The 26,626-nt window shown below is 44.4% G+C and overlaps 1 protein-coding gene, 1 long non-coding RNA gene and 1 pseudogene across 3 annotated transcripts; 1 reads left to right on the top strand and 2 right to left on the bottom strand.

The window, feature by feature from the left end:
* Window positions 1-4,470: 4,470 nt before the first annotated feature.
* ZNF534 (zinc finger protein 534) lies at window positions 4,471-19,750 on the bottom strand. Of its 2 annotated transcripts, XM_063658320.1 has the most exons (6): window positions 19,698-19,750; window positions 15,414-15,716; window positions 13,183-13,264; window positions 10,628-10,754; window positions 9,783-9,911; window positions 4,471-7,269 (listed from the first exon to the last, which is right to left on the bottom strand). In XM_063658320.1, the coding sequence occupies exons 3-6, from the start codon at window positions 13,195-13,197 to the stop codon at window positions 5,555-5,557; spliced, it is 1,986 nt and encodes a 661-aa protein (XP_063514390.1). In that variant the 5' UTR covers window positions 13,198-13,264; window positions 15,414-15,716; window positions 19,698-19,750; the 3' UTR covers window positions 4,471-5,554. The 2 variants fall into 2 exon arrangements, with proteins under 2 accessions (XP_063514390.1, XP_063514391.1); XM_063658321.1 differs by lacking the exon at window positions 10,628-10,754.
* LOC129021093 (developmental pluripotency-associated 5 protein-like) lies at window positions 17,353-18,509 on the top strand (annotated as a pseudogene).
* A 1,665-nt stretch (window positions 19,751-21,415) lies between the features above and the next one.
* On the bottom strand, window positions 21,416-26,626 carry LOC129019458 (uncharacterized). The gene is made up of 2 exons (XR_010124998.1): window positions 26,541-26,626; window positions 21,416-23,599 (listed from the first exon to the last, which is right to left on the bottom strand). It is a non-coding gene; the product is annotated as an uncharacterized LOC129019458 (long non-coding RNA).

The following is a 26,626-nucleotide window of genomic DNA, read 5'->3' as shown; positions in this document are numbered from 1 at the left end:
TTGGAGAAAATATTTACGAGCTATCCTTTCGACAAGGAACTAATAAGCTGAATATATAAGAAACTCAAACACCTTGATAGCAATTTTTTTTTTTTTTTTTTTTTAGACGGAGTCTCACTCTGTAGCCCAGGCTGGAGTGCAGTGGTGCAATCTTGGCTCACTGCAACCTCTGCTTCTCCTGGGTTCAAGCAATTCTCATGCCTCAGCCTCCCGAGTAGCTGGGATTACAAGCACACACCACCACACCTGGCTAATTTTTGTATTTTTAGTAGAGACAGCGTTTCACCACCTTGGCCAGGCTAGGCTTCAACTCCTGACCTCGTGATCCACCTGCTTCAGCTTCCCAAAGTGCTGGGATTTCAGGTGTGAGCCACCGCACCTGGCTGCAAACAAATTTTTAAAGCCAATTAAAAAATGGACCAACTATCTGAAAAGACATTTCTCAAAGGGAGACATACAAATGACCAACAGGCCTATGAAAAAATGCTCAACATCACTAATCATCAGGTAAATGCAAATCAAAACTACAGTGAGATATAATGTCATCTCAGTTAGAATGGCTATCATCAAAAATACAAAAAATAACAAATGCTGGTGAATATGCAAAGGAAGAAAATGCTAGTACACTTGTTGGTGGGAATGCAAATTAGTATAGTCATTATGGAAAACAGTATGGAAGTTCCTTAATAAACTACAAACAGAACTACCATATGATCCAGCAATCCCACTGCTGGAAAGAGAGAGAGAAAGAGGGAGAGAGAATGAGAATAGATGGAAATCGGGATATCAAAGTGATATCTGCACACCCATGTTGACTGCAGCACTGTTCTCAGTAGCCAAAATATGGAATCAACTTACATTTTCATCACAAACAAATGGATAATGTATATATAGACAATGGAATAATGTTCATCCTTTAAGAATAAAATCTTGTCATTTGTGGCAGCAACATGGGTCAAAGTGGAGGTCATTATGTTAAATAAAATAAGCCAGGTACAGAAAAGACAATTATCTCATACTCTCACTCGTATGTGGGAGCTAAAAAAGTTAATCTCATGGAGGTAGAGAGTAGAATGGTCATTACCAGAGAGTGGGGAGGGTTAGCACAGGCATGAAAAGAAGCAGGTTAATGGGTACAAAAAAAAAAAAAAAAAACAGAAGGAATAAGTTGTCATCTCCAGTAACATAGTAGGGTGACTATAGTGAACAATAATTTATTGTATATTTCAAAGTAGCTAGAAGATTTGAAAGGTTGTCAAGAGAAAGAAAGGTTTGAGGTGATGGATATTTAAATTATCCTGATTTGATCATTACCTATTTTATGTGTGTATCAAAATATCACATGTACCATATAAATAAGTACCATTGAAAATGTTAAAAGAAAGGATGATGTTAAGGTTGAATAACAATACTGAATTGTATACTTAAAAAGTTAAGAGACTAGAGCTCTGGGACTCACTCTGTTGCCCAGGCTAGTCTCGAACATTTAGCCTCAAGTGATTCTCCCATCTCAGCCTCCCAAAGTGCTAGGATTAGAAACATGAGCCAACACACCCAGCCAAGATTGTCTTTTCTATTTACATACAGAGTGCGTGTAAATTTGAAATTCACTCTACATATCGAAATTATTGACATTATGATGTCAATAAAGTTTATCTCAGAGGTGTTTGAGGTTATTTCATCTGAAGTTTGGAATAGAGTAACAGGTATAAGGGAGAGCTATTTATATCTATTGTTTAAAAGTTTAAGAGTCATTTATATCCATCATCTAAAAGTTTTAGCTTTCCTTTTTAAAAGCAACATTTGGTGACCTAACTTATCCCTGGCCTTAACCCTCCATGCCCAAGGCGTTGTCCCTGGGAAACAGACTTAAGAGAAAATGCATGTTTTCTCTTACGTTTCAAAAATAAGACTACTGTTTTCCATCTTTGCTAAACAGGAACTATTGCTATTCAATTGAGGAGGTGACCACCCCTTCCCCTCTATGATTGCTACCATGTAATCAGTACCTAACAACAATTATTCTCTTTCCATAAAAATGCCGTGCCTTTAATGGCATGCTCTATTTTATGGCTATTTATTAGAGCACAGAAGTTGTGCACCCTTGTCAAGAAAAGAGTAGGCAGCATGCAATAAGCATGACAGCTTCAAGCAGTCATCATTTTATGTTATTCTCTACCCATGTCCATGCTGTCTAATCAGACAATATTTAATATAAAAAGACAGTGTTCTTCTTCCAGGAAACTGAATAGAAGTGATCCTCAGCTAATGAAATCAGCCCTGTCATCCTATTGATTCTTTCACTTGATTCTTTCCCAGAGACCACAGTGAAAGGCCTGTAGGAGGAGGTATATATCAAGATCTCAAAGTTCAGGTTGAAAGTTATACAGAGGAAAGTAGCTTTCTGCTGAGACCAGCTCAGTCATGGAGACCCGAACCCAGTGGTGCTAGACGAATTAAAGACACACACACACAGAAATATAGTGTGGAGTGGGAAATCAGGGGGCTGACAGCCTTCAGAGCTGAGAGCCACAAACAGAGTTTTACCCACATATTTATTGAGAGCAAGCCAGTGATAAGCATTGTTTCTGTTGATTATAGATTACATAAAAGCATTCCTTATGGGAAACAAATGGATGGGTCTGGTTAGTTATCGCAGCACGAACATGTCCTTAAGGCAGACTGCACATGCTACAATTTGTGGTTCTGGAATGCCTTAAGTGGTTTTTCTACCCTGGGTGGGCCAGGTGTTCTTTGCCGTCATTCTGGTAAACCAACGACCTTCAGCATGGGCATCATGACCATCAAGAACATGTCACAGTCCTACAGAGATTTTGTTTATGGCCAGTTTTGGGGACTGTTTCTGGCCAGGTTTGGTGGCCTGTTCCCAACACTTTTAGGAAAAAAGAAAATAATTAAATCCTTTTCATGTTCTATAGCAATGGTCCTTGGATATCCTCAGAATATATAATCCATCTGTGTGGTTTTATCCAAGAAGTATATTTTGATTTCTAGTGATTTGGCAGGCCTCAGGAAAGCCTGTGCCACATACATTACATTTATATGATTTCTCCTTAGTAAGGAACCTCTGATGTTCATTAATGCTAGAACTCATGATGAGCTTTCTACACACAGTTTGTAAGGACTCTTTCATGAATAAATTATCTGATGCTGTCCAAGGTGTGAATTGTGACTAAAACATTTTACTGCATATGTTGCATTTGTAAGGTTTCTCTCCATTATGTGGTGATTTGTATTTGTAAGGTTTCTCTCTATGTGGTGATTTGCAAGATGTGAATTTCAATTGGAGACCTTGCCACATTCATTACAGTTGTAAGGTTTGTCTGCAGTATGGATTACAAGATGGGCGGTAAGACCTGAACATTATCTAAATGCTTTGCCACATTCGCTGCATTTGTAAGGCTTCTCTGCAGTATGAATTCTATAGTGATTTGTTAGGGAATACTTGTGACTGAAGATGTTTCACATTGTTTGTTTATATTTCTAGATAGGGTCTCACTCTGTCACCCAGGCTAGAGTGCAGTACTGCAAACATGACTCACTGTAGCCTCAAGCTCCTAGGCTCAAATGATCCTTCTGCCTCAGCCTCCCAAGTAATTGGGAATACATGCATATACAAACACACCTGGCTAATTTTTTATTATTTGTAGAGATGGAGTTGTCCTTATGTTACCCAGGTTGGTCTCAAGCTCCTGGGTTCAAGCAATCCTCTCACCTTGGCCTCCCAAAGTGTTGGGATTATAGGTGTAAGCCACCATGTCTGGAGTACATTCTATATATTCATATGATTTCTCAAGCTGGGTGCAGCAGCTCATGGGAGCTGCACTTTGGGAGGCCAAGGCAGGTGGATCACAAGGTCAGGAGATCGAGACCAGCCTGGCTAACACAGTGAAACCCCGTCGCTACTAAAAATACAAAAAATTAGCCAGGCATGATGGCATCATGTGCTTGTAGTCCTAGCTACTTGGGAGGTAAAGGCAGGAGAATTGCTTGAACCCAGGAGGTGGAGGTTGCAGCGAGCTGAGATTGCACCACTGCACTCCAGCCTGGGCATCAGAGTGAGACTCTGTTTCGGGAAAAAAAAAAAAAAGACTTCTCTCCACTACAGATTACAAAATGAACAGTAAGACCTGAACACACCCTCTCAATGCTCTGCCGCATTCATTACATTTGTAATGCTTCCTTCCAGTATGAATTCTTTTTTTTTTTTTTTGAGACAGAATCTCACTGTCACACAGGCTGGAGTGTAGTAGCACATTCTTGGCTCACTGCAACCTCCATCTCCCAGGTTTGAGTGATTCTCCTGCCTCAGCCTCCTGAGTAGCTAGGATTACAGACACCCACCACCACACCCAGCTAATTTTTTTTATTTTTAGTAATGATGGGGTTTCAACACATTGGTCAGGCTGGTCTCAAACTCCTGACCTCAACTGATCCATCTGCCTCAGCCTTCCAAAGTGCTGGGATTACAGGCGTGAGCCACCGCACCCAGCCTCCAGTATGAATTATTTGATGTGCAAGATGTGAATTGTGACTTTGACTTTGCCACATTTGCTACATTTAAAAGGTATCTCTACAGTATGAATTTTCCAATGTTGTGCCAGATGTGCATTTTATTTGAAGATGCTGTCATTCATTTGTAAGATTTCTCACCAGTATGGATTCTGTGATAGTTTACAAGGTGTGTATTTTAAGTGAAGACCTTGCCACACTTGTTACATGTTTAAGGTCAATCACCAGTGTGAATTCTCTTGATGAGAGGTTAGGGAAAACATGTGCCTGAAGATCTTCTTGTATTCTTTATATTGGTATGGTTTCCTTCCAGTATGGATTAATAGATGGGTAGAGAGGCATGATTTCATATGAAATTCTTTGCCATATTTATTACTTTTGTAAGGCTTCATAATTTTTTTTTTTTTTAACGAGTTTTGCCCCTCTTGCCCAAGCTGGAGTGCAATGTTGCAATCTCGGCACACCACAACCTCCGCCTCCCAGGTTCAAGCAATTCTCCTGCCTCAGCCTCGTGAGTAGCTGGGATCACAGGTGCCTGCCACCTTAGTCAGCTAATTTTGTATTTTTAGTAGAGACGGGGTTTCTCCATCTTGGTCAGGCTGGTCTCGAACTTCTAACCTCAGGTTATCTGGCCACCTTGGCCTCCCAAAGTACTGGGATTAAAGGCATGAGCCACCATGCTTGGCAGCTTCACTAATTTTTTTTTTTTTTTTGAGATGGAGTTTCACTCTGTCACCTAGGCTGGAGTGCAGTGGCTCACTCGGTTCACTGGAGGCTCTGCCTCCCAGGTTCATGCCATCCTCCTGCCTCAGCCTCCTGAGTAGCTGGGACTACAGGTGCCTGCCACCACACCCAGCTAATTTTTTTTTTTTTTTTTTTTTTGTATTTTTAGTAGAGATGGGGTTTCACTGTTAGCCAGGATGGTCTCAATCTCCTGACCTCATGATCCACCCACCTCAGACTCCCAAAGTGCTGGGATTACAGGTGTGAGCCACCGCGCCCTGCCAGTTTCACTAAATTTTTAAGGCTTCTCTCTGGTATGAATACTCCAATGTTGTACTAGGATGGAATTTTTACTAAAGACCTTGCCACATTCATTACAACTGTAAGGCTTCACTCCAGTATGAATATTCCTATGTTGTGCAAGGCGTGAATTCCGACTGAAGACCTTGCTACATTCATTACATTTGTAAAGCTTCTCTCCAGTATGAATATTCCTATGTCGCGCAAGGTGTGAATTCCGACTGAAGACCTTGCCACATTCATTACAACTGTAAGGCTTCTCTCCAGTATGAATATTCCTATGTCTCACAAGGTGTGAATTCCGACTGAAGACCTTGCCACATTCATTACAACTGTAAGGCTTCTCTCCAGTATGAATATTCCTATGTCGCACAAGGTGTGAATTCCGACGGAAGACCTTGCCACATTCATTACAACTGTAAGGCTTCTCTCCAGTATGAATATTCCTATGTTGTGCAAGGTGTGAATTCTGACGGAAGACCTTGCCACATTCATTACATTTGTAAAGCTTCTCTCCAGTATGAATTTTCCTATGTCGTTGAAGGTTTGAATTCTGACTGAAGACCTTGCCACATTCATTGCATTTGTAAGGCTTCTCTCCAGTATGAATTCTACAGTGATAGGTTAGGGAAGACTTGTGCCTGAAGACCTTGCCACAGTCTACACATTCATAAGGTTTCTCTCCAGTATGGATTAGAAGATGGGCAGTGAGATCTGAACATGTTCTAAATGCTTTGCCACATTCATTACATTTGTAACGCCTCCCCCCCGTATGAATTTTCCTATGTCGTGCAAGGCGTGAATTGCCAATAAAGACCTTGCCACACTCATTACATTTGTAAGGTTTCTCTCCAGTATGAACTTTCCGATGCCTTGCAAGGAGTGCAATTCGACTAAAGCCCTTGCCACATTCATTACATTTGTATGGTCTTTCTCCAGTATGAACTGTCTGATGAGTGGTTAGGGAAGACTTGTGCCTGAAGACCTTGCCACATTCCTTACAATCATAAGGTTTCTCTCCAGTGTGGATTACAAGATGAGCAGTAAGACTGGAACACACACTAAATGCTTTGCCACATTCACTACATTTGTAAGGCTTCTCCCCAGTATGAATTTTCCTATGTTGTGCAAGGTAGGCATGGTGACTAACGACTTTCTCACATTCATTGTTATTGTAAGGTTTCTCTCCAGTATGAATTTTCTGATGTTGTGCAAGGTGTGAATTCTGATTGAAGACTTTGCCACATTCATTATATTTGTAAGGCTTCTCTCCAGTATGGATTCGTTGATGTTGTGCAAAGTTTGAATTGCTACTAAAGATCTCGCCACAGTCACTACATTTGTAAGTTTTATCTGCAATGTGGACTACTTCACGGTTAGTAAGGCTTGAAGACACTCTGAAGACTTTCCCATGCTCATTACATCCATAAGGCTTTTCCCTAATGTGTGCTTTCTGTTCTTGTGGGAGTAATGTAGAAAAAAGAAAATCATTTCTGTAGTTATTAAAAATATGGGTTTTGACACTGGAAAAACTTATTTGAACTGGTGAAACTGAGGAATTGTCACTGATAGATTTTTCAACATGCTTACATCCATAAATATTCCTTATAGCTTGAAATGGCTGCCATTCAGTCAGATGTAACTGAAGAGTTAATCCATGTTGATTTTTAAGTGAACTGTTTCCTGCATTGCTTCCTGATTTAGAACTTTTCTCTAGAAAAGCAGGAAAATTTTGGAACTTAATCCCTGATTCTGGCATGTTTAAAGTCTGACAGAAAACAAGATTCTGCATCACTTCACTCAGATATTGAAAGTATCAGCATACTTTGTTTTTATTGAGATGGAGTCTCGCACTGTCACCCAGGCTGGAGTGCAATGGCGTGATTGCAGTTAACTACTACCTCTGCCTCCTGGGTTTAAGCAATTCTCCCTCCTGAGTAGCTGGGATTACAGGTGCCTGCCACCATGCCTGGCTAACTTTTTGTATTTTTAGTAGAGATGGGGTTTCATTATGTTGGCCAGGCTGGTCTCAAACTCCTGACCTCGTGATCCACCTGCCTCAGCCTCCCAAAGTGCTGGGAATACAGGCGTGGGCCACTGTGCCCAGCCAGTATCAGCATACTTTGTATAACATGTTGGTAATGCAGAAAACACAAGGGAGTGAGGTGATGTACCGAAGCATCTGGAATCTGCAGGAGTCAGGGGAATTAAGGGAGAGCTTGAGAGAGATTATAAGCTGACAAATACAAGAGTAACTAACAGCTTCTGTGAAAAAGCAGGGATAAGCCTCTTAAGGAAAATAAGATATTTAAGAGCAGCAGTGTAGATATTTGTAATAGTATATTCACAAAGTCAGGACAGATACATCCCAGAAAAGAATGGAGTGTTCCCACACCCTTACAATAACTAAGGTCTCCCACTGCACATTATAAAAAATAACTGAAAAAAGTGGTTGTTTTACCAAACCTAAACCAAAAACTATCACACAAGGCCTATGAAAAGATAAGAAAATATGGCTAAAAGAATAACAAATAAATAGATAAATAAATAAAACTCCAGACACCAAACTAAAAGATAACAGAAATAGAAAACTAAATAAAATCAGAAAAACAGTATGTGAAAAGAATGAGGATAACAAACGCAGGGGAAATTATTAAAAACAAGAGAACAGAAATTCTGGAGCTGAAATACAGTAACTGATGTAAAAATCCATTAGAGGGTTTAACAGCAGATAGCAAAAGGAATGGAAAACAATGAGCAAACTGAAAGATAAGTTATTCAAAAGTATCAGTTCCAAAGACCACAAAGAAAACATGATGAAGAAAACCTTACAAACCCTAATACATTTTTGAGAGACTATAAGGTGGAACAATATACAAACTATTGGAGATTCATACGAAGATGACAAAGGATGAAAAGCCACAACTGAAGAAATAATGTTAAAACATCACACATCTGAGGAAAGAACTGAATATACAAATTCAAGAAGCTTCACCATTACTAAAATTAACCCAAAGACATTCACACAGGGACATAATGTAAGGAAATTATCAAAAGTCAAAGAGAGACAGAGACAAAGTTAGATAGCATCAACAAAAAAAGAGACTTGACATATAATAGGAAACTGTATGTCTATGTGTATTTTTCCAGCAGGTATCTTCAGGGTAGAAGGCAGTGAAGTGATACTGAAAGTGCTTAAAGAAAAATAAGGGCCAGGCACGGTGACTCATGCCTGTAATCCCAGAACTTTGGGAGGCTGAGGTGGGTGGATCATGAGGTCAAGAGATTGAGAACATCCTGGCTAACACGGTGAAACCCCGTCTCTACTAAAAATACAAAAAAAATTAGCCAGGCATGGTGGCGGGAGCCTGTAGTCCCAGCTACTTGGGAGGCTGAGGCAGGAGAATGGCGTGAACCCAGGAGGCAGAGCTTGCAGTGAGCCAAGATCATGCCACTGCACTCCAGCCTGGGTGACAGAGTGAGACTGTCTCAAAAAAAAAAAGAAGAAAAATAAGAAAAACATCAATGAAGAATACTATATTTAGCAAAACTCATCTACAAAAATAATTTAGGCTTTCCTAGATAAAGAAGAACTGAGAAAGTTAATTAGAACTCAAAAATCATTATGTGAGGCTGGGCACAGTGGCTCATGCCTGTAATCCCAGCACTTTGGGAGGCGGAGGCGGGTGGATCACTTGAGGTCAGGAGTTCAAGACCAGCCTGGGTAATATGGCAAAACTCCATCTCTACTAAAAATACAAAAAACTAGATAGGCATGGTGGTGTACACACTTAGTCCCAGCTATTCAGAAGGCTGAGGTGGGAGAATCATGTGAGCCCCGGAAGGTGAGGCTGCAGCCAGCCATAATCATGCCACTGCACTCTAGCCTGGGTGACAGGAGAGAGACACTATCTCAAAACAGAAAAAAGAAAATGAAAAATGTCTGTTCACAACTCAAAGGATTTCAACTTTGGTTTTCCCACAGAATTCTCCTACTTGCAGAGTTTCCCAAACACTATGTAATACTGTGGCTTTGCAGAGTATAGTGGCTCAAGCCTGTAATCCCAACACTTTGGAAGACCCAGCCAGAAGGATCCCTTAAGTCCAGGAGTTTAAGGCTGCTGTGAGCCATGATTGCCACTGCACTCTAGCCTGGATGACAGAGTGAGACCCTTCTCAGAAAACAAAAATTATGGGGCCTCCACTCTGCCCACCCAAGCTCTCACCTGTGTTCACCCCTTTGATGCACTCCCTGCCATCTGGATTGTTTGCTATTTTCACTTCACTCTGCAGAGTACAGGGATCTCTCTTTTGCTCCAACATGGAGGTAACACTCAGGCCAGGAAGACAGATTCCTATTTATAAAAAGAAAGAATAAATGTGTGCTGTGGCATCTCCAAAGTCCAAGCCCTATATTTAGGTAGGAGAGAGCATATTACAAATTAATCAAGAATAATATTTCACAAATTCATCCACTGACTGTCTCCTTCTGAATGCTGAGGGAACATTGTAACATGTAGACATCAAGCCCCCTTTCAAGAACTACTGAATCAAAAGCACACAGGTAGAAAACAGGGAACTGGATAATTTTTAAGTCTGTCATAAGGTTTCATGCATACTTCAGCCCTGGTGCCACCAATGATGAATCATGAAGGAAGCAGAATATCTGAAGAAAGGGGACATTTCTTTTCTTTCTTTTTTTTTTTTTTTGAGACGAGTCTCACTCTGTCACCCAGGCTTGAGCGCAGTGGCATGATCTCAGCTCACTGCAGCCCCTGCCTCCCAGGTTCAGGTGATTCTCCTGCCTCAGCCTCCCGAGTAGCCAGGAATACAGGCATGCTCCACCATGCCTAACTAATCTTTGTATTTTTAGTAGGGATGGGGTTTCACCATGTTGGTCAGGCTGGTGTAAGGGGACATTTCAAGTTCAGAAAGCATAATGCTTTTCATTTCTTAGTCAACAGGTTTCAATCTCAGTCAAGCAATGCAGGGGCTCCCGAGAGACACACAAGAGAAAATGCAAAAAGATATACCAGAGCAGATGCAGGCTTCTGAGGGACATTATCCTCACCTAGGGAGACCAGGTTCCTGTAGTTCTCTAACATCACATCCCTGTATAAAGCTTTCTGCCCAGGGTCCAGGCATTTCCACTCCTCCTGAGAGAATTCTATGGCCACATCCCTGAATGACAATTGCCCCTAAAAGGAAATCCACATTTCAAAAACAGGGTATGGAGAGAGTACTTATCTCCAAATAGAATGAGAAGACGGTTGTAAGGACTGACTCCACTGAAGTGAGCACTGTGACAAATCCACATGAAAGTATTCTTGAACTAGTTATGTGTCTGTGATTGTGTTTTATTATACTTTTCCATAAGGAGTGATGACATTCTTTAAATCAGAGTAGACGTCTCATTTTGTGGATAATACAAGCAATACAAACAAAAAATTAAACCAGGGTTATCTCTATAGAAATGTTAGGTATTATTGCTGGGCACGGCGGCTCATGCCTGTAATCCCAGCACTTTAGGAGGCCAAGGCGGTTGGATCACGAGGTCAGGAGATCAAGACCATCCTGGCCAACACGGTGAAACCCCGTCTCTACTAAAAATACAAAAAAATTAGCCAGGTGTGGTGGCGGGGGCCTGTAGTCCCAGCTACTCCAGAGGCTGAGGCAGGAGAATGGCGCAAACCCAGGAGGGAGCTTGCAGTGAGCTGAGATAGCGCCACTGCACTCCAGCCTGGGCGACAGAGTGAGACTCCGTCTCAAAAAAAAAAAAAAAAAAAAAAAGAAAGAAATGTTAGGTATTATTTTTGACACATCAAGTGACATTTAGTATCTACCTGAGATACAAGTAGTGTCTTCAGAGATGACAATGTCTACAGTGATTTCTTTCTTTTTTTTTTTTTTGAGATAGGATCTTACTCTGTTTCCCAGACTGGAGTGCAGGGGTGTGATGTCGACCCACAGCAACCTCTGCCTCCCAGGCTCAAGCGATCCTCTAACCTCAGCCTCCCGAGTAGCTGGGACTACAGGCTCACACCACTATGCCCAGCTAATTTTTGTATGTTTTGTAGAGATAGAGTCTCACCAGTCTGTCCAAGCTTGTCTCAAATGCCTAAGCTCAAGTGATCCTCCCACCTCAGCCTCCAAAAATGCTGGGATTACAGGCATGAGCTACCACATCTGACTTATTGTGGTTTTTAAAAATGGTCAAAATCTGGGCCGGGCGCACTGGCTCATGCCTGTAATTCCAGCACTTTGGGAGGCTGAGGCAGGTGGATCACGAGGTAAGGAGTTCGAGACCAGACTGGCTAACATGGTGAAACCCCATCTCTACTACATACAAAAAATTAGCTGGGCAAGGAGGTGTGCACCTGTAATCCCAGCTACTCAGAAGGCTGAGGCAGGACAATGGCTTGAAGCCAGGAGGCAGAGGTTGCAGTGAGCCAAGATTGCACCATTGCACTCCAGCCTGGGTGACAGGGCAAGACCCTGTCTCAAAGAACATAAATAAAAAATGGTCAAAATCTGAAAACTGTGATGATAACAATAGCAATGGCTGAATAGAACATTTACCACGTGATGGGCACTATTCTAAATGATTTACATGAACTAATTGGTATAGCAACAAAAGCCAATGAAAGAATAATCTGTTCCTATCTTACTGAAGAGACAACTCTTTCACCTACATGCTACCTTGCCCCAGGTGTGAGCACTGAACAACAGAGTAAGCACCAGATCGCAGGTGTCTGAGCATGAGAATCAAACCTAAAGAATCAGTTAAGTAACAGATCAGCATCAAAAGTAAATTGACAATTACCTAATTCAGTAAATTTAAAACAACTTCAAGGATTAAAAACATGGAATTGCCTAATAGTTCATTATATATGCATACATATAATATCCCCATAATACGTTACTATACTATTTTTATAGCCATTGCCTCTTATAGCCACTATCAGGTATGATGCCTCATATCATCATACATGATAGTGTAGAAAAATTTGAACATCCTGATGAATAGATGTAATTTCAACTGATAAAAATATATATATAATGATGACATGCTATTTATAAAAAACTATAGGTTTGCTCATCTGTGCACTCATGCAAACACATCACATGTACACACTTATACATGTATATACTAACACTCATATACACTAGTATACATATACATTTATACGGCTGAGATCACAAAACCACACTCCAGCCTGGCCAACAGTGCAAGACTCTGTCTCAAAAAAAAAAAAAAAGGAATTCCACATGCAGCTTCTCTAGGCCTAGTCCACAGAACACTCACAGTGCATCCAGATGTGGCCCCTGAACAATCCCTGCTGCCCAACAGCACTGACACCACAAGGCCCACACCTCGTCTCCATCCATGTCTGGGTGTGAGCCCTTCCCAGGACCATGCCCAGTGGAACCTCTTCCCAAGTTCATGTCACTGGGTCATAGGGAACTGGAATCTCAAGTGGAAGTGAAAGGGACTGGAAGAAGCCATGGGTAAGTGCAATGAAATGGGTCAGGCAGGATGCTTCAGAGTCAGAGATTAGCAACTCCAATGCCTGGCATTTCAGGAAGAAACAGGGACAGAACAATCCACTGAGAATATTGCCTTACCTGAGTAAGAGCCATTCCTGACTTCTTTTCTTTCCTCTTCTGAGTTGCTTCCTTGCATAATATGTCTCTTTGAAAGTGAACCCTAGTATCAAAAATAATGCTGTTTAGGGCTTAGAATCAACACACCCACTTCCTGTGCCATAGCCACACAAAAAGGGAAGACCTAACCTTCTGGAAAGATGGTCCTCTGCTGCCTACTGTTGATCTCCTATAGGAAAATCAACAAGTGAGTTTTTTACTCCCTTCCTCAAAACTCTCTCCTCTCTCCTGGTGAGTGACACACACACTGCAGCAGTGTGGAGCTGGGCTGGACTGAGCTCCCCTTAAAAGCACAGACTTGGCTGGGTGCGGTGGCTCCCACCTATAATCCTAGCACTTTGGGAGGCCGAGGCGGGCAGATCATGAGGTCAGGAGTTTGAGATCAGCCTGGCCAACATAGTGAAACCCTCGTCTCTGCTAAAGATACAAAAAATTAGCTGGGCGTGGTGACACGGGCCTGGAATCTCAGCTACTCAGGAAGCTGAAGCAGAAGAATCCCTTGAACTCAGGAGGCAGAGGTTACAGTGAGCCAAGATTGCGCCATTGCACTCCAGCCTGGGTGACAGGGTGAAACTCCGTCTTAAAAAAGAAAAAAAAAGTCCAGGCGCAGTGGCTCATGCCTGTAATCCCAGCACTTTGGGAGGCCGAGGCAGGTCGATCACGAGGTCAGGAGTTCAAGACCAGCCTGGCCAAGACGGTGAAACCCCAACTCTCCTAAAAATACAAAACTTAGCTGGGCAGTGGCAGGCACCTGTAATCCCAGCTCTCAGGAGGCTGAGGCAGGAGAATTGCTTGATCCCTGGTGGCAGAGGTTGTAGTGAGCCAAGATTGTGACACTGCACTCCAGCCTGGGTGACAGAATGTGACTCTATCTAAAAAAAAAAAAAAAAAAAAGCACAGACCTCATCCTGACCAAAGCTCATGCAGAGCACAGGCCCCTCAGCCCTCTGTGGATCACGGTGCTCAATTCTAGATACAGAATATAGTAGAATCCTTTCATCGATGTGCATGATGTTCCAAGAGCCCCAACGGATGCCTGAAACCTCCATCAGTACTGATCCCTATTAATTCCACTTAAAGACTCCATGTTACAGCTTCTCACTGGCATATCCAAATTGTCAGCATCAAGGCCTGGCGTGGTGGCTCACGCCTGTAATCCCAGCACTTTGGGAGGCCAAGGCGCGTGGATTGCCTGAGGTCAGGAGTTCAAGACCAGCCTGGCCAACACGGTGAAACCCTGTCTCTACTAAAAATATAAAAACTAGCCGGGCGTGGTGGTGGACACCTGTAATCCCAGCTACTCGGAAGACTGAGGCAGGAGAATTGCTTGAACCTAGGAGACAGAGGTTGCAGTGAGCCAACACAGTGCCACTGCACTCCAGCCTCAGCGACAGAGTGAGACTCTGTCTCAAAAAAAACCAAAAAACCAAATTGTCAGCATCAATACTTATGTGCGTGGAGGGCATTGTTAAGGGGGAAAAAAAAGGGGTTACATTAAAAAAAGCACTGAGATACCATAAAAGTGGATCTCATCAAAAAGAAGGCTATTGGCTAAGTGTGGTGGCATGCCTGCAATCCCAGTACTTTGGAAGGATGAGGCGGGCAGATCACCTGAGGTCAGGAGTTCGAGACCAGCCTGGCCAACATGGTGAAACCCCATCTCTACTAAAAATACAAAATTAGAGAGGCATGGTGGCGCAGGCCTGTAATCCCAGCTACTTGGGAGGCCGAAGCGGGAGAATCGCTTGAATCCGGGAGGCGGAGTTTGCAGTAAGCCGAGATCACGCCATTGCACTCCAGCCTGGGCAACAAGAGCAAAACTCAGTCTCAGGAAAAAAAAAAGACTATTAAGTGACTAACAAGCAGATACAGTCTAAAGTCAGCCCTTGGTATCTCTGGGGTACACATCAATGGATTCAACCAACTACAGACTGAATAATTACAAAAAAACGAAAAAAAATAGGAAAGTGCCAGGATTACAGGCATGAGCCACCGCGCCCGGCCTAGAAGCCTCCAAGCGGTTTTAACACGCAGGGAAGCGACCTCCAGACTCTCTAGAGAACCCTGAATTTACTTGGAATGGATGAAGCGATGCCGGGACTTCAAGGTCTGCGTGAGCCCTCAGATCGCGGGTGTAAGAAGCACACAGGAACTGGGCAGCCTAAATTTAATCTAGACAAAGGCAAACTCACAGGTGGCGGCTAGACGGTCTTTCCACGCAAACGGCTGCCGGGTCTACAGAAAAAGCGCGCGAAACGTTCACTCCACGATCTCGACTTCCGGGTCTGCAGGAAATTGCGCGCGCAAAGTACAGGCCGGGCCGGGGGCCGAGGGTGGGGCCGGGACAGGGCGGGCTCAGGGAGGGTCTGTGCTTCTGTCAGTCTGACTCAGCGATCCTGTTTTAGGGTTTTGGCGGCGAGATCTGCTCAGCAGTCTGGAAACAGATCTTGCTTGGGCAGAGCAAAATCGGTTGGTGATTAGATCCACGAGAATACCTGTTATTAAAATAAATTTTAAGTCCCAACTACTCTGGAAGCAGAGAGAGAAGAGAGTGTGAAAAGAAAGCGAAAAGAAAGACAAGGCCGGGCGCGGTGGCTCACGCCTGTAATCCCAGCACTTTGGGAGGCCGAGCCGGGCGAATCACGAGGTCAGGAGATCGAAAAAAAGTCTTTCTTTCGTTCTTTCTTGTCTCTCCCTTTTTCTCACACACAGGCACAGACACCTACATTCTTTGTTGCGCTATTTTCTCTCTAGTCTTATTTTCTTTCTTTCTTTTTCTTGAGACAGAGCCTCACTCCACCAGGCTGGAGTGTAGTGGTGCGATCTCGGCTCACTGCAACCCCACCTCCGGGGTTCAAGTGATTCTCCTGCCTCGGTCTCCCGAGTAGCTGGGATTACAGGCGCGCACCACCATGCCCGGCTAATTTTTTGTATTTTTAGTAGAGACGGGGTTTCACCATGGCCAGGCTGGTCTTGAACTTCTGACCTCAGGTGATCCGCCCACCTTGGCCTCCCAGAGTGTTGGGATTACAGGCCTGAGCCGCCGTGCCCAGCCAGAAAGACAAATTTTAGGAATTAAGACACTTTGGAACTATCTGTGAAGGGGATGGAAGCTAAAGTGTGAAATGCTAAACCCTGCCAGAGTGGAATGTGTAGTATCATGTCAATGCCACACAGAATAGAAATACTATTTTTTTTTTTTTGAGCCGGAGTCTTGCTCTGTTGCCCAGGCTGGAGTGTAGTGGCATGATCTTGGCTCACTGCAAGCTTCGCCTCCCAGGTTCACGCCATTCTCCTGCCTCAGCCTCCCGAGTAGCTGGGACTACAGGCACCCACCACCATGCCCGGCTAATTTTTTTTGTATTTTTAGTAGAGACGGGGTTTCACCGTGGTCTCGATCTCCTGACCTCGTGATCCGCCCGCCTCGGCCTCCCAAAGTGCTGTGATTACAGGCGTGAGCCACCGCACCTGGCTAGAAATACTTTTCATTTACATTCCCCATTTACTCCAGAGGGTGAGGTCAACCCTGTGCTAAATTCCAGAAACTTTTCTAGGGACACCACCTTGGGCATATAGGACTAAGGCCAGTGTGAAGTCAGGTCACCAACTCTTTCTTTTCAAAAAAGCCAGTAACTTTAAAAATAGGTATAAATTATTTAGTTTAAGACTTTTTTTTTTTTAAAGACAGGGAATCACTGTGAAACCCAGGCTGGGGTGCAGTGGCACAATCATAGCTCACTACAACCTTGATTTCCTGGGATCATGGGCACCTCCTACCTCAGCCTCCCGAGTAGCTGGAAATACAGGCCTGTGACATTGGACTGTGCTAACTTTTTAGTTTTATATTATTATTACTTTGTAGAGATGGAGTCTCACTTTGTTGCCCAGCCGGGTGTCCAAGTTCTGGCGTCAAGTGTTTCTTCTGTCTACACTCCCAAAGTACTCGAATTATAGGCATGAGTCACTGTGCACAGGAGGTAAGGACCCCACATCAGGACCTCAGGTAGTTTTGAAACAAAAATACATAAGACCCACAAGCAGGACTATTGGCTGGAGACAGTGGGGTCACCTGAAGAAGTTTTCTTTGATCTGAGTACCAACTTCTCACCTAGGTCACTGGGATCCCAGACTATGGCACTGCTCCAGGCAGACCTGGTTATCCTGCTTGAGGCAGCAGTCCTCTTGAGCCTAGTGAAATGCAACTGGCTGTACCTCAATGATGTTGCGCTGAGATTCTGCCAGTCAAGGTATTACTTCAATCTCCTAAGACCAGCCTCTACCTCCAGATCCAGGAAAGTCAGTACACACATAAATGGACTAAATTTATTAAGGGGATACTGGGTTGGTGGGGAGACTGCAAGACAGCACTCAAGTGGGGTTGAACTGGCCCAGTTGCATCTGACTTCTCACTTGTAGTTCCCAAGAATGAATATAAAATGTGCTAGAAAAGCAACATCCTGAGGGGAAGTACAGGATCCCATCCATCCTGATGAGAGAAGGACAGAATCTGTTCCAGTCCCCCCGGAACAGGACGCCCTTCATTGTTTTAGGCCAATGTGCCATGCATCCCTGGAGCATGAAACCTGGGCCAGGCCACCTTTCAGGCTCCCTCAGCTGTGATGCAGGTGGAGCACACACAGAGACTGCATCTGCACTGGGTGGTTTTCCTGAGCCTTCGGGAACTGCATGCACGAACCCCAGGCATCTGCTGTCCCTTGCTGCCAATGTGTAAGTAACAAATTCACTTCATGTAACTTACTGTGTGTGCATGGAACTATCTCTCACTCAACTCCGACACGTTGGTAGCCAGTGTGCAGTGAACCTGCTTCACAAGCAAGGTTGTGGAGAAATTGCAATCTTCATACATTTGGTGGGAACTGAAAATACTGATGAACACTTAGGCCCGACTCACGTGGGAGCATAGTTTTGCTTGTAAGGGTTACAATTTGGGAACAATCCTGGACGTAGAAATATCCCGCCATGGGTGAAACTTCCTGAAAGATCCAGAGGTGCTCCAGGTCCAGAAGCAGCTGCTGGAAGCCATGTTTGGCCCAGACTGATCTCAAATCCCTTACATTGAGCAGGTGAGCAAGGTCATGCTCGTGCTGAAGGCTCTGGAGTCTTCAGACCTCACCGAGGTTGTCATTTACGGCTTCTATTTGTACAAGTGCCAGACCAAGTGGATGCTCCAATCCATGACTGAGTGGCACCACCAGCGCCAGGAGCGAGGGATGCTCAAACTTGCAGAAAGCATGAATGCCATCAAACTAGGCCCTTGGGTGAAGTGAGCCAGCTTCTAGCCAATGCAAAGAAGGCCAAGATGTAGAGATCAGGTTGTGGCCATAGCTGGAATGGTAACCCCAGATTGGTTTAAACTCTGCTCCAGCCTGATGAATTTAAAAAAAAAAAAAAAAAAAAAACGCCGGGTGCAGTAGCTCATGCCTGTAATCCAGCACTTTGGGAGGCTGAGGTGGGTGGATCACCTGAGGTCGGGAGTTTGGGAGCAGCCTGACCAACATGGAGAAACCCCGTCTACTAAAAATAAAAAATTAGCTGGGTATGGTGGCACATGCCTGTAATCCCAGCTACTTAGGAGGCTGAGGCAGGAGAATTGCTTGAACCCGGGAGGCAGAGGTTGTGGTGAGCCAAGATTGCACCATTACACTCCAGCCTGGGCAACAACAGCGAGACTCTCTTTCAAAAAAAAAAAAAAAAGAAAAGAAAAGAAAAAACCATCTGTCTGGGGGTTTCTTCCCTTGTTCTAAGTATTGTGATTATTTCTTTTGACAGTTGCCAGTAAAAAAAAGTTATTTTTCAGAAAAACAAGACTGCAGTCAGTATGGAAAACAGTGTCATGGGACACTTCCTCAAGTCAAGATCACCCACCAATTCATAAAGGATCATCATACATTCTGATGAAAGGCATAAAGGTTACCCCAGGGGTAGTGGATGAGGCAAGGAAGTCCACTCTTATCACTACTATTCCACACAGTGTGAAAAGTTCCAGCCAGTGAAATAAAGGAAGAAAAGGAAATAAAAGTGACAGGCTGGATGTGGTATCTGAGGACTGTAATAGCAGCACTTTGGGAGATTCATGAAGAATCACAGAACTGTGGACCCATATTAGATACGTGACCTACAGAATTGTAAAAGAATAGATTTTTCTTCTTTTAAGCCAATCACTGTGTGGTAGCAATGAGGAAGGAGAGTGGCTTGAGGACAGGAGGAAAAAAATAGTGTACTCTCAGAAAATATGATGGTTGCACAGGTCATCCCTGTAACCTGTGTTACTGGCTATGTCAAAGGGGAGTTTGCAAATGTGGTCTAGTTAAGGATCTTTAGATAGACATTATTCTGGATTATATGGTCAAAGTGATAGAATCACAAGTTTCAATATCAGAAGGATGCAGGTAGACCCTAAGGGACAGACAGTTGTGATGTGTTGAAAATAGAGGGATAAAGAGATTTTATCTCACCTTTAAAGATGGAGGAAGTGGGCCGGGTGTGGTGGCTCATGCCTGCAATCCCAGTACTTTGGGAGGCTGAGGCGGGCAGATCACGACGTCAAGAGATCAAGACCATCCTGGTTAACACGGTGAAACCCCGTCTCTACTAAAAATAATAAAAATATTAGCCCGGCGTGGTGGCACGTGCCTGTAGTCCCAGCTACTTGTGAGGCTGAGGCAAGAGAATCGCTTGAATCAGGGAGGTGGAAGTTGCGGTGAGCCGAGATTGCACCACTGCACTCCATCCAGGGACACAAGAACGAAACTCCATCTCAGAAAAAAGATGGAGGAAGTGGACCATGAGTCAAAGGATGTAAGTGGCCTCTGGAACCTACAAAGGGTAAGGAAAAAAAAATCTCCCCTGGAGATTCATGAAGAATCACAGAGCTGTGGACCCATATTAGATATGTGACCTACAGAATTGTAAAAAAATAAATTTTTCTTGTTTTAAGCCAATCACTGTGTGGTAGCAATAAGAATCTGGTGAAATAATTTTATGTAGAAAATTCCAAAAAATCTACAAAAATCTGTAAACAAGGAAAATGTAAAGGTGGCAAGGTGTAAGATCAACATACAGCAATCTTTTTTTTTTTTTTTTTTTTGATACGGAGTCTCACTCTGTCACCCAGGCTGGAGTGCAGTGGTGCGATCTCTGCTCACTGCAAGCTCTGCCTCCCGGGCTCACACCATTCTCCTGCCTCAGCCTCCAGAGTAGCTGGGACTACAAGCGCCCGCCAACACGCCTGCAGAATTTTTTGTATTTTTAGTGGAGACGGGGTTTCACCGTGTTAGCCAGGATGGTCGCAATCTCCTGGCCTCGTGATCTACCTGCCTCGGCCTCCCAAAGTGCTGGGATTACAGACGTGAGCTGCCGCGCCGGCCAACATACAGCAATCTTGTATATTTCACTGGCCAGGCATGGCAGCTCATGCCTGTAATCCCAGCAATTTGAAAGGCCAAGGCAGGTGGATTGCTTGAGCTCATGAGTTTGAGACCAGCATGGGTAACATGGCAAAACCCTGTCTCTACAAAACACAAAAATTAGCCGGCCATGGTGGCACACACCTGCAGTCTCAGCTACTCAGGCAGCTGGGGTGGGAGGGTCACTTAAAGCTGCAGGACAGAGGTTCCACTTAGCTGACATTGCTCCACTGCACTATACCTGGGTGACAGAGTAAGACGTTGTCTCAAAAAAATAATAATAATAATAATAATCTAGCATATTTCTTTACACATGAAAGCTGATATTAAAAATAAAATACCATGTATGATTGCTCCATTAACAATATAGGTCAGCTGGGTATGGTGGCTCATGCCTGTAATCCCAGCACTTTGGGAGGCCAAGGTGGGCAGGTCACCTGATGACAGGAGTTCGAGACCAGCCTGGCCAACATGGTGAAACCCCATCTCTACTAAAAATACAAAAATTAGACAGGAGTGATGGCACGTGCCCATAATCCCAGCTAATTGGGAGGCTGAGGGAGGAGAATTGCTTGAACTCAGGAGACGGAGGTTGCAGTGAGCCGAGATCACACCACTGTACTCCAGCCTGGGCAACAGAGTGAGACTGTGTCTCAAAAAAAAAAAAAAAGTCAAAGAAATACGTGTCAAACAAAACATTCATAGAACCATTATGTTAAAACTACAAAATGTTCATGAAATAAATCAAAGACACCAAATACAGACACATATACAATATACATATATTGGAAGACTCCACATAAAACAATATGAAAACAATATGAAATTATACCAAATTGACACATAGGGTTAACACATTTCCTAATCAGGGCATTCTGCAGATACTAACAAGGTTATCCAATTATGTAGAAAGGCAATGAAACAAAAAAAACCAAACCCCAAAATCTAAAATAGCTAAAACATCAGAATAACAACAGAAAGACTGGAATCACTTCATGTCATTTTAAGTCTTCTAACATAGTAAAAGCATTTTTTTCCTTTCTCATATTTACAGGAAACCTAGTTTGTACTTCCCATGGTCTTGTGTGCATACTAATGTCACAACATTTTCTTTCCAAACAACAGCCACATTTATGTAGCCCGTAAATTTTCACTCAAGTAACACATGGAAGAAATGTATTAAACATGGAATCTGGACTGCAATTTATAAAAGAAGATTTTTAATGTAACTCATATAAAGAAGCACAAAATAATTTTTTTTTTTACGTATTTATTGATCATTCTTGGGTGTTTCTCGGAGAGGGGGATATGGCAGGGTCATAGGATAATAGTGGAGAGAAGGTCAACAGATAAACACATGAACAAAGGTCTCTGGTTTTCCTAGGCAGAGGTCCCTGCGGCCTTCTGCAGTGTTTGTGCCCCTGGGTACTTGAGATTAGGGAGTGGTGATGACTCTTAAAGAGCATGCTGCCTTCAAGCATCTGTTTAACAAAGCACATCTTGCACCGCCCTTAATCCATTTAACCCTGAGTTGACACAGCATATGTTTCAGAGAGCACGGGGCTGGGGGCAAGGCCATAGATCAACAGCATCCCAAGGCAGAAGAATTTCTCCTAGTACAGAACAAAATGGAGTCACCTATGCCTACTTCTTTCTACACAGACACAGTAACAATCTGATCTTTCTTTTCCCCAAATTTCCCCCTTTTCTTTTCAACAAAACTGCCATCGTCATCATGGCCTGTTCTCGATGGTCGCTGTCTCTTCGGTGCTGTTGGGTACACCTCCCAGATGGGGCGGCCAGGCAGAGGCGCTCCTCACATCCCAGATGATGGGTGGCCAGGCAGAGGTGCTCCTCACATCCCAGATAATGGGCGGCCGGGCATAGGTGCTCCTCCCCTCCCACACCGGGCGGCCGGGCAGAGGCGCTCCTCACCTCCCAGATGGGGCGGCCGGACAGAGGCGCTCCTCACCTCCCAGATGGGGCAGCCAGGTAGAGGCGCTCCTCACTTCCTCCCAGACAGGGTGGCGGCCAGGCAGAGGCGCTCCTTACCTTCCAGACGGGGCGGCCGGGCAGAGGTGCTCCTCACCTCCCACATGGGGTGGCCGGGCAGAGGCGCTCCTCACCTCCCAGACGGGGCAGCCGGGCAGAGGTGCTCCTCACCTCCCAGACGGGGTGGCTGGGCAGAAGCACTCCTCACTTCCCAGAAGGGGCAGCTGGGCAGAGGCGCTCCTCACTTCCTCCCAGATGGGGTGGCGGCCAGTCAGAGGCGCTCCTCACCTCCCAGACGGGGCAGCCGGGCAGAGGCGCTCCTCACTTCCCAGATGGGGTGGCTGGGCCTAGGCGCTCCTCACATCCCAGACAATGGGCGGCCAGGCAGAGACGCTCCTCACTTCCTATACGGGATGGCGGCTGGGCAGAGGAGCTCCTCACTTCCCAGATGGGCCAGCCGGGCAGAGGTGCTCCTCACTTCCCAGATGCAGCAGCCGGGAAGAGGAGCTCCTCACATCCCAGATGATGGGCGGCCAGGCAGAGATGCTCCTCACTTCCTAGATGGGGTGGCGGCCGGGCAGAGGCTGTAATCTTAGCACTTTGGGAGGCCAAGGCAGGCGGCTGGGAGGTGGAGGTTGTAGTGAGCCGAGATCATGCCACTGCACTCCAGCCTGGGCAACATTGAGCATTGAGTGAGCGAGACTCCGTCTGCAATCCCAGCACCTCGGGAGGCCGAGGCGGGCAGATCACTCGAGGCCAGGAGCTGGAGACCAGCCCGGTCAACATGGCGAAATCCCGTCTCCACCAAAAATACAAAAACCAGTCAGGCGTGGTGGCGGGCACCTGCAATCCCAGGCACTCAGCAGGCCGAGGCAGGAGTATCACAGGAGCCCGAGGCAGAGAGGTTGCGGTGAGCTGAGATCACGGCAGTACAGGCCAGCCTCAGCAACAGAGGGAGACTGAAGAAAGAAGTAGAGGTAGACCGAAGAAAGAAGAGAGGGGAGAGGGGAGAGGGGAGAGGGGAGAGGGGAGAGGGAGAGGATAAATATTTTTTTGACACAGTGTCTCCCTCTGTCATCCAGGCTGGAGTGCAGTGCTACAATCAAGGATGACAGCAGCCTCAGCCTTCTGCAATCAAACGATCCTCCTGCTGCAGTGCCCCTAAATAGTTGGGACCACAAGTGTACATGACCACACCTGGCTATTTTTTAAATTTTTTTGTAGACATAAGCTCTTGCTATGTTGCCCAGGCTGGTCTTGTACTTCTGGGCTCAAGTGATTTTTCCCACCTTGGCCTCCCAAAGTGCTGAGATTACAGGTGTGAGCCACCCCACTCAGCCCGAAAAAAATTGCTTCATACCATAATCTGACAATGACATTTCCACAACTTTTGGCAAAATGCTCTTCTAGCAAAATCATATTTATTGTATAATAAATATAATTATATATCAATAAACAGTATTTGAACAAATCATGTTGATTTTATAATAAACACTTTTGTACAATAATTTTCATTGAACTAGGGTAAAATGTATCTCAGGCAACTTTACTAGACACTTTACTAAACAGTAATTCACAAGCATTTTCAACAATCATAGGTGCAGTGAAACCTACATGTCCAGCCAAGAGGAATGTAACCAGCTATCACCATAAAGAAAACTGGGGTTTTCCTAACCAAGAAGTCAGGAGTTTCAAGAGGAAGTATTCAGTCTTGTACTGAAGAGTTAGACTACATTTTGTGATGTCTGAATACTAACAGCTTTTACACCTCTGCATTCCCTCTTCCTATGAAAGGAGGTAGTTAACTTGCCTTAGGTAGACAGCAAGAAAAGGGTCTCTGGAGAGTCCCTGGCCCATGGGTCAGTGCCTCATCCCCACCTAACAGAAAAAGCAGCCTGGGAAAAAAATTCAAGGTGCAGACACCGATAACGGAACCAGCACAAGGTGTTATGCCCACGGCTGCACAGACAGAAAAGGCCCATTTGGATAAAAACTTGCACAGACCTCCATCTCACTCAGATAAGGGAGCAGGCCTGGCATAGAAATGCCTTTTGTCTTGGTAGAGTCAGTGGGCTCCCAGGCAAAAGTTTCTTCTCCTTTTGAGGGCATGGGTACAGTGGCCTCCAGTAAGTTCGTGTGGGCACTCTATTTTCCTGTATTGCACTGTAAGGCTGGCTTCTATGAATCATCACTTCAGCCCCTAATTGGTCCCAGGCCAAACTTTCACTTCAGCTTCTAATAGGTCCCGGGCCAAACTGAGGCGTGCATTCTCCAAGACAGCCCGCAGACTAAGGGTTTTTTCCAGTCCATAAAAACCCCAATACGGACCTCATAGTGAGTACTCCTGTTCGGGAGCCCCTCTCTGCTGGCAGACAGCTTTCTCCTCTTGCTTATTAAACTTTCACTCCAAACTCACTTTTATGTCCACACTCCTTTTCTTGGAGGTAGGACAAAGAACCCGAGGTGTTATCTCAAATGAGACTGTTACATCTTAGTGCATTGCTGAGACTACATTATTATGCCCATCTGGTCATCTGATAATAAAGACTGAGTGCTCCCTCATTTGGCACTGGGTAGAAGTTCAAACTACAAGTAAGTACCCACACCCCAGCCCAACCCTTCAACAATCATAACACCCAAAGTAGTCACCTATCCCAGTTCTCTCATGACGTTTTTGGACCAACTGGGGAAGTCTAGCCTGCTTTCCTCAGAAAGCCTTATTATGTAATAAACATTCTCAGACCACTTCAGTACATAGCATTATCATTCTCAATATCCAAGCCAAACTTCAGGTGGACGTCAAACAAGTTCTAGTGGAGGCCAGGTGCATGGCTCACGCCTGTAATCCTAGCACTTTAGAAAGCTGAGGTGGGTGGGTCATTTGAGCCCAAGAGTTAGAGACCAGCTGGGCAACATTGTGACCAAAAAACACCCCAAAATTAGCTGGGTGTGGTGGTGTGCGCCTGTAGTCACAGCTATTCATGAGGCTAAAGTGGGAGGATCACTTGAGCCAGGGAGGTTGAGGCTGCAGTGAGCCCTAATTGTGCCACTGCACTCCAGCTTGTGTAACAGAGACCCTGTCTAAATTTAAAAAAAAAAAAACTTTTTTGTAAGGTTCTAGTGGAGTGGGCAAAAGTTCAAATTACCACAAAGGTTGTGAGGGTAAATATATGAAGTTCCTAGTTAAAATACCAAAGCAAAACGCAATTCCATTCTATGTGTCCACCCTTATGATGAAATTTATGAACATTAGTAATTTCAAATTATGTCACTGAGCACAAGGACAAAAGAGATTGTGTTACACTATTTTTAACCTTATCCTCACACTTTTATCTCATATTTGTCATATTTGTATTTTTGCTTCATAAAAATGAAAGTGTGGGCCAGGCACAGTGGCTCATGAATATAATCCCAGCATTTGGGAGGCCAAGGCAGGTGGATCACCTATGGTCGGGTGTTCGAGACCAGCCTGGCCAACATTGTGAAACCCCATCTCTACTAAAAATACAAAAAAATTAGCCAGGCCTGGTGGCAGGTGCCTGTCATCTCAGCTACTCGGGAGGCTGAGGCAGAAGAATTGCTTGAACCCAGAAGGTGGAGGTTGCAGTGAGCCAAGATTGCACCATTGCACTCCAGCCTGGGTGACAGAGCGAGACTCTGTCAAAAAAAAAAAAAAAAAGAAAGTGTGTGCCATGGGTCTAATGTAGCACACAAGAAAAAGGCACATAGAAATATAATGATACACTAAACATTTGCCAAGGGCGATGAACACATTTGAGGGTATAGGATGCTGGAGTTGCACTGTTATGGGATTTTCACTGTACCCACAGAAGCATTCTAGGGCAGAGTACAGGTACAATAATTCAAGTACTAAGTATGATTACTCATATTCACACTTACCTAAGGATATGTACCCAAAGGACATGTTTCATTTCACAACCAGAAAACTTGCTCTGGATGCTCCAATCTTAAAATCCCAATGGCGC

Source organism: Pongo pygmaeus, chromosome 20 (genome assembly GCF_028885625.2).
Source record: "Pongo pygmaeus isolate AG05252 chromosome 20, NHGRI_mPonPyg2-v2.0_pri, whole genome shotgun sequence".
Lineage (NCBI taxonomy): Eukaryota > Metazoa > Chordata > Mammalia > Primates > Hominidae > Pongo > Pongo pygmaeus.
The sequence above is the reverse complement of the archived record's forward strand: the minus strand, read 5'-3'. Positions and strand labels throughout refer to the sequence as shown.

Coding starts and splice junctions, on each gene's coding strand:
- ZNF534 (XM_063658320.1), bottom strand. Junction 9,912..10,627: donor CAGGAACCTGGTCTCCCTAG/GTGAGGATAATG, acceptor TTTTATAAATAG/GAATCTGTCTTCCTGGCCTG. Junction 7,270..9,782: donor CATCAAAGGGGTGAACACAG/GTGAGAGCTTGG, acceptor CTGCTTTTCTAG/AGAAAAGTTCTAAATCAGGA.